The sequence below is a fragment of the Magnolia sinica genome, chromosome 8 (assembly GCF_029962835.1).
Source record: "Magnolia sinica isolate HGM2019 chromosome 8, MsV1, whole genome shotgun sequence".
NCBI lineage: Eukaryota > Viridiplantae > Streptophyta > Magnoliopsida > Magnoliales > Magnoliaceae > Magnolia > Magnolia sinica.
Window position 1 is genome coordinate 89,170,953 of NC_080580.1, and position 8,035 is coordinate 89,178,987.

The window sequence follows — 8,035 nt, forward strand, 5'->3', positions numbered from 1 at the left end:
CGAAGGGAAAATCCTTGGTGGAGAAGGATCTATGGTTCTTTGAGAGGATCAAGTCTCGATTTTTTATCGGAAAATCTCCAGATTTAGGGTCTCCGGAGTGAAAGGGAGATTCTTCCCCACCGCTGAGGATCGTTAGTGGAGATAATGCCACAGATGTTGTCAATGATCCTCCGGGTGTTGTCAGAGTAGTTTGTCAAAGGGATGGTGCGAATCTAGGGTTTGCAGAGAGGAGCGCGAAGAGATCCCATGCCTTGGAAGAAAAATCTCCTGCTGCTGAGAAGGATCTAAGGTTTTCAAAATCGAAGGTGAATTCTTCTGAAAAATCCATGGATGCAGAGCTGCTGCAGGGAATTGACAATATTGGTGATGTTGATGCCACTGTTTCGAAGGGAAAATCTCCTGCGAAGGAGGATCTAGGGTTTTCAACATCAAAGGCAGATTCTTTCGGACAATCTACTGCTTCAGAGTTGCTGGAGAGAATAAACAATGTTGGGGATGCAGATGCCGCCATTTCAAAGGGAAAATCTCTGGCAAAGAGTAATCTAGTATTGTCAAAATTGATGGGAGATTCCTCCATTGAAGTTGCAGCAAAATATTCGGAAAATTTTCAAAAATCCACAGCTGCAGCAAAAGATTTGGAAAATTTTCAAATATCCACAGCTGCAGCGTCACTGGAAGTTTCAAAGGGAAAATCTCTGGCAGAAAGGAATCCAGAGTTCCCAAAACCATCAGGAGATTCTTTAGCAAAAGTTGCAGCTAAAATTCTGTTTTTGACATTAAATGGAAGACATCTGGATTTCTGTTGGATCACAACAGTGGAGGTCTTCCCTTTAACTATGGGTTTCTGTTTACGATTATTGCGAACACCTTCAATCACACTCCACTCTAATAGAAAAGCAATCTTTTTTTGTTTAAGCATATAAGTTATGTTAAGGTATCCAACATGACATGGGGAAGGATGTGATAAGGTCAATCACCATCTTCCTCAATTGATAAATACATTAAATCCACAAGGCACCCTTGAATCCACAAGAGGTTTCTCGAATCCATGAGAGAAAATAAGAAATTTCTTAAGAAGTTTGTTGATTGAATGAATGATATAAAAAAAGAGTTTAACATCCTCTAAATAATCCTAAACAAATCTTAGAAATGTAATCAAAGAATTCCAATAAAATAAGGAAATAAACTTTGAAAAATATGTAAATTTCCACTGTCAATCGACCTGTCATCAAGTTGTCTAGTCTATAAGTTGAAACAACTAAAAACTATCCAGAGATTTAAATTGAAAATTCTGTAATTTTTGACCTGTCGATCTCATCTGTTTACCTGTCGAACAATATTTCGACATATTTAAACTAATAGAAATCAGCCAACAAGCAATCTGGAATAGTATCGGAGGACTTCCAAACAAGGAGAAAGAAGATGGTTGCAAGTTGCAACAAGGCCAGCTGAAGTTCTTTTTTCTTCTTTTCTCTTCTGTTTAAAGAAGCCACTGTCTATGCCTACTTTCACAGATAAATGAATCCACTCTTCTACTTTTGATGATACATTAGTGCACAACTGGTATCACAGAAAAGGATTACAATCCCTATAAGGTAAATTCTTGGGCGTAAAAACTTCAGTTAGAAGATAACCACCAAACAAGAAAACATCTTTATTCTTTCAACCTACTTTTATTAGATTTGTATTTTTATCACTAATCCTAGAAATATATATTCATACAATAGACACACAACAATAATGTTCTTGCCACTACACGCCCACAACCTCACTAATTTTCATACACCCAATTATACCTTGAGATCCATCAGTTGACGAAATGTAAGTGCATGGAATGGCTTTAGAGAGAAGGAAGGCCCACCAACAGATAGCTCCTGAGCCACGTGGTGCATGGTTGGCCGAAAGTTTGGATCCGGCCGAATGCATGCAAGGGCCATGGACACTGCAAATATGACTTCCTGTGCAACCTCTGCCATCGGATCAGAGAGACGTTGGTCCAACATATCCTTTAGCAGTGTATCTTCTCTATTTGGTGATGACAAAGTGGAGATGAGTTCCCCAGGATGCCTTCCCATCATCACTTCCAGTGCCACAACACCAAAGCTATAGACGTCACATTTCTCAGTCACCCTCATTGTATATGCAAGCTCTGCATGATAGAAGATTGTTCAATCAGATTCTTTAGTCTTTGCTAATCATTAATAGATAAAATCTTATCCATATATCAAACTAACCTGGTTTCTTAATCTAGGTTTCATATCTTCTAGGCTTTGGTGCTTGCTAATACCAAGGCATCTCTACAAACTAAGCATGTGCCAAGTAAGGTGTTTGGTACATCTGGGAGGAACATAAGATGGGCCAAACTTTCTGATGATCTGGCTAGGAAGTCAGGATCGTCCACATATTAGGCATATATGCCACATACATACATTGAATGCATATTGTCGGCCTTTTTTTAATTAATTTTTTTTTTCTCAAAATTGTCCATTGTTTTGATGTGGTGGTGGCCTGCCCGATAACAGGACAAGCTTAATCATTGTCGGGTCATCTGGATGGTTGGGCCTATTTTAATGTATGCCTCAAATTTCCTATACGCGTGAGAAGTTGGCATGTGTGAACTAGAGATTTTAATGGCGTGTATAGGTAATGTTGTATTTAACATAATTACTTGTATCAATATTGTGGACCAACAAACTAGTATCAATATTCTGGACCTATAAGCAGAATCTCTCTCTCTCTCTCTCTCTCTCTCTCTCTCTCTCTCTCAACAACCCAAAAACGTGCTTCAGAATATCTAAGGTTTTAAGACTGTACTAGTGAGGTCCATAGTTTTAAGATCCAAACCATTGACATGGTGGGTTCCAATTTGGATGGCTCATGCATTGGCAAATCTCTAATTGGAAATCCTAACCATTTTAGTGGCCAACAGATAAATGATCAAGAAAGAATAAAAGGTAATTGTGCACATTAAACAAAGAAAGACCATAGATTCAATGTCTAGGATTTTTCAATCAACTTCTTTTGTTGTGTCGGGCATTCATTGTGTGAGACATCACATGGACGGTCTGGATCTTAGAGCTGTGGAACCCTTATATAGTAGGGAAAGCCCAAGCTCATGCTCTGGGATCTCTTGGTAGAGTATTTCACGATCCCACATTCCCTGATGCACCATTTTCAGATTTACTAGCATGGGCTAGAAGACATGAGCTTTTTCAATCATTTATTAACTACCCGTAACTCATCTATCTAAACTTGGTATGCATGTAAATCTATCCAGACCATCTGGAAACATGACCCATGTTGTAGATAGAGAAGATCCCAGAAATGACACTTATGGAAGGATTCTATATAACCAATTGGTGGCCAACAAATGTACAGTTAAAAATGGTCAATGCCATAAATTTAATAGCTAATAAAATGTGGTGAAAGTTTCTTAAGATTTTCAAATATGAATTTTCTCATATTCCAGTTGCCTTAGATTGCCCCATTTGACAATAGTGTGCATGATAACTAATGCACAAATTTTATAGTAAATAATTTCAACAAAAAATAGAAAATATTAAGAAAAATAAAGACTAATTTATGATAAAACTATTCAGCATTGAGAATATATTAGTGACTAACCTGGAGCAATGTATCCACAAGTGCCTGCAAGCGTAGTCCAATTGGACGAATCAGGTATCAGCAATCGTGCAGTGCCAAAATCAGAAACACTAGCCTCAAGTTCCGAATTCAGCAAAACATTATTGCTTGATAGGTCTCGATGGACAATTGGCAGGGCGCAATCATGGTGCATGTAAGATAAAGCATGGGCCACACCTTTAATAATCTTCACCCTTAGAGTCCAGTCCAATTGTGCAGCTTTTTCATCATTGTTTAGGATACTTGCCAAGCTTCCCCTTTCCATGTACTTATAGACGAGAAACGAGCATCGAGCATGGCAACAAAAGCCATAAAGCTTCACTATGTTGCGATGGCGGATTTCGGTTAATACTTGTATCTCATTTCTAAAACTTCTTTGATCATATTGATCCCCTCCTTCGAGCGGGTAAAGTTTCTTCACAGCTACTACCTGACCCATTGATAGATTTGCTTTGTAAACTTTTCCATACCCTCCAATTCCAATGCAGTATTTGTCGTCAAAACCCTCTGTCACCTCCACGATGTCTTTGAACACAGCAATCCCATCATAATTCCATATTGAAAATGGATTTTCGCTGCTCCTCTCAAGAACCCATTTCTTTATATTTCTTCTTCTTTGGTAATAAATGGAAGAAATGCCAATGATTACCAATAAAAGAAACAAAGCCACTGACACAGGAAGAATAATGAGGATCACAACTCTGTGACCTTTCATCACATCACCATGATTGATTGAAGAGGCATTGCAGGGTCGCAAACCTTGCACTTCACCACATAAGCCCTTATTATATACGAATGCCTCTGCAGGAGCCTTCTGAAAGCTTTTGCTGTTGGGAAGAGGACCTTCCAAAGCATTGTATGAAAAATCAATGGATTGCAAGCTGAACATCCCTTCAAAAGAAGGTGGAATGGAGCCTGACAGCATGTTGTGGGAGAGGTTTAAGTTTTCCAGCCGAATCAATTTCGTGAGTTGTGGTGATATTTGTCCGTTGAGGGAGTTACGACTTAGATCTAGTAAGCCCTGTAGGTATACTAGGTTACCAATCTGAAAAGGAATGCTGCCATTTAAAACATTTTTGCTCAATTTAAGATATTGGAGTTTGAAGTAATCACCTAATCTAGGTGGTATTGGACCACTTAGGCAATTCATTGACAAGTCAAGAACCTCCAAATTGGATAGTTTTCCAATCTCTTGGGGTATCTGACCAAAAAGCTGGTTTTCATTTAAAGTTAAGTTGAACAAAGAAGTCAGCCTCCCAAATTCCTTTGGAATCTCGCCTACCAGCTGGTTTGAAGAAAGATCAAGCACACTTAGCTGCATCAACTGTCCTATCTCAGGAGGAATTCTACCGGAGATCATGTTCCCGGATAATTGTAGCTTTGTCAAATTTCGGCATTCTCCCCAATTTGGTGAGAGTTCACCAAACAACATGTTGTTGCTGACATCCATGAATGAGAGATGCGGGTATACACCAAAGGCTTCCGATACGTTTGCAGCAAGTCGGTTTCCATTAAGTCGCACTCTTATTAAGCTAGTGCAATTTCTGATGCTTTTTGGGATCTCACCAGTGAAATGGTTGCCAACAGCAGTGAAGAATTGAAGAGATCCGCCCTGGCATAACTGAGGTAAATAGCCAGAGAGGCTGTTGCCATTCAAGTGGAGTTTAGAAAGATTTGTCATGTTTGTCATTTCTTGAGGCAAGGAACCAGATAATTGACAGTCAGCAAAGGACAACCTAGTAAGCTTGGTCAAGTTTCCTAAAGTAGAAGGGATATAACCTGTTAAAAGGTTAAAGGACATGTCAACAATCTCGAGATTAACCATATTTACTGCTTCGGGAGGAATAGAACCAGAAATTTGATTTTGAAAGAGGGAGAGGACTGTCAGCTTTGTCAAGTTCCCTAAAGTGGAAGGGATAGAACCTGTTAGGATGTTATTGGACAGAGCAAGATTGTTGAGATTCATTAAATTCCCAAGTTCTGGAGGAATAGAACCAGAAATTTGATTTTGAAAGAGGGAGAGGACTGTCAGCTTTGTCAAGTTCCCTAAAGTGGAAGGGATAGAACCTGTTAGAATGTTATTGGACAGATAAAGATTGTTGAGATTCATTAAATTCCCAAGTTCTGGAGGAATAGAACCTGAAATTTGATTTTGAGAGAGGGGGAGGTCTGTCAGCTTTGTCAAGTTCCCTAAAGTGGAAGGTATAGAACCTGTTAGACTGTTATTGGACATGGCAAGAATTTCGAGATTCATTAAATTCCCAAGTTCTGGAGGAATAGAACCAGAAATTTGATTTTGAAAGAGGGAGAGGACTGTCAGCTTCGTCAAGTTCCCTAAAGTGGAAGGGATAGAACCTGTTAGACTGTTATTGGACATAGCAAGAATTTCGAGATTCATTAAATTCCCAAATTGTGGAGGAATTGAACCAGAAATTCGGTTGCTGTAGAGATACAAAATTGTAAGGTTTCTCAAATTACCCAAAGCAGCAGGGATCAGACCAGTCAGATTGTTTTGGTTCAATGCTAGCTCATTGAGACTCATTAAATTCCCAAGTTCTGGAGGAATAGAACCAGAAATTTGATTTTGATGGAGGTAGAGGACTGTCAGCTTTGTCAAGTTCCCTAAAGTGGAAGGGATAGAACCTGTTAGACTGTTATTGGACAGATCAAGATTTTTGAGATTCATTAAATTCCCAAATTGGGGTATTGATCCACTTATACTATTTGCAGACAGATTGAGCGATGTGAGTTTATAAAGAGCACCAATATGAGCTGGGATGGTACCAGTGAGAGTGTTGCCACTGAGATTGAGATGAACGAGGTTTGGAAATGAGGGGAAGCTCAAGTTGTCGAGCTTACCTTGCAAGCCTGCACTCGGTAGGCTTATCTCAGTTACACTTCCAAGGCTGTTACATGAGATCCCAGTCCATTTGCATGGAGATAGGGTGTTGGTGCTGGCATTAGTAGCAGGAAGTGACCATGAGTGGAGAGCTTGTGCTGGTGAGAGGCTGGCTTTCCATTTTAGGAGAGCCTCTGCTTCTGGCAGTCCTGCTGTTGCAGATGATATTGTTGCATGGGAAGAAGAAAGAAAGGGTAGGAAAAAGAGGAGAAAAGCGAGGGAGAGAGATATATGTATGGCCATGGCTGTTGTTGCTTATGGTCCGCTACAAAATTACGATGGATATATGGGTATTTATAGGAAAAGGTTGATACAAATGGCTTCGATTGTACTGCCCATCTTATTTTTATGACTAGAAAAAAAAAAGTATTGACTTGTTGTATACATTATTTTAAGGGTTTGGATGACGACTGTGCACTTGCACAGAGAATTAATGTCTAGCAGAGCATTTGGTTTTCTGATTTTCTATTTTCACGTCGGTGCTGATGTCACATATCTTCCTAACGTAGATATATGCTTAACTGAATGGGTGAACCTGTGATGTTTTTCTTATATTCACTCTGTCCATCTCCTGCAATAGTTGCACCACCACCAACTTGACCAGATCACCCAAAAATCAAATCCAGCTCATCCAACCATCAGGTAGGCCTTCTTATAAATCTATAATACACCAAAAAAAAAAAAAAAAAAAAAACATCCAATTGCAGTCGGTCTCACACGGTAAGATGAAAAACTTTCAGTAGGTGAAAACGTTTTCCACGGGCGATGATGTGAACAAGCTTCGTCCACGTGAATAACTACTGCATACAGTGTCGCAGAAATGGGCCCCATATGATGTGTATCATGGAGATACAGCTTCGTTAGTGACCCGATCCCCAGCCAGCTAGCTGGTGTCAAAGCTCCATGGGCCCTACCCTAATTTACGTGTTTAGCCTAGGCAGTCTGTCATCTTTGCCGGCTTATTTTAGGGCATAAGCCTAAAAATGAGGCAGATTCAAACCTGAAGTGGGCCACACTACAGGAAACCGTGGGTATTGAATGCATTCAAAACTCTAATGCGCCACAGAACAGTGGGGATGGAAACACTCACCATTGACACTTCCTTGGGCCCACCATGATATTTATATGACATCCAAACTGTTCATACAGTTTCAATTATACCTGTAAGGATGAACAGAAAACACAAATATTAGACTGATACAAAACTTCAGTGACCCTAGGGAAGGTTTCAATGATAAGCATTCAATCATCACTTTTTCCTGTGGCATGGCCCACTTCAGTCTAGGGCCCGTCACATTTTTGGGTGAGCTGGCCAAAGTATCACACGCACATCACGGTGGACCCCACAACTTTTTGCTTACACGGACTCCATGTAACCGCAATTGTAGGAATGGGCTCCCTACAACTCTGTTTTTACTTGGCCCCACAACTTTACGTTTACATGGGACCCTCAGCACTGGTTCTACACAATCCATAAAACACCTAAGAGCTGTG

At 39.9% G+C, this 8,035-nt stretch overlaps 1 protein-coding gene across 1 annotated transcript; it reads right to left on the bottom strand.

Annotated features, from left to right (window-relative positions):
• Positions 1-1,717: 1,717 nt before the first annotated feature.
• On the bottom strand, positions 1,718-6,790 carry LOC131253636 (probable leucine-rich repeat receptor-like protein kinase At1g35710). Its single transcript, XM_058254724.1, has 4 exons — positions 6,376-6,790; positions 5,676-6,018; positions 3,625-3,884; positions 1,718-2,149 (listed from the first exon to the last, which is right to left on the bottom strand). The coding sequence occupies exons 1-4, from the start codon at positions 6,782-6,784 to the stop codon at positions 1,791-1,793; spliced, it is 1,371 nt and encodes a 456-aa protein (XP_058110707.1). The 5' UTR covers positions 6,785-6,790; the 3' UTR covers positions 1,718-1,790.
• Positions 6,791-8,035: the final 1,245 nt, after the last annotated feature.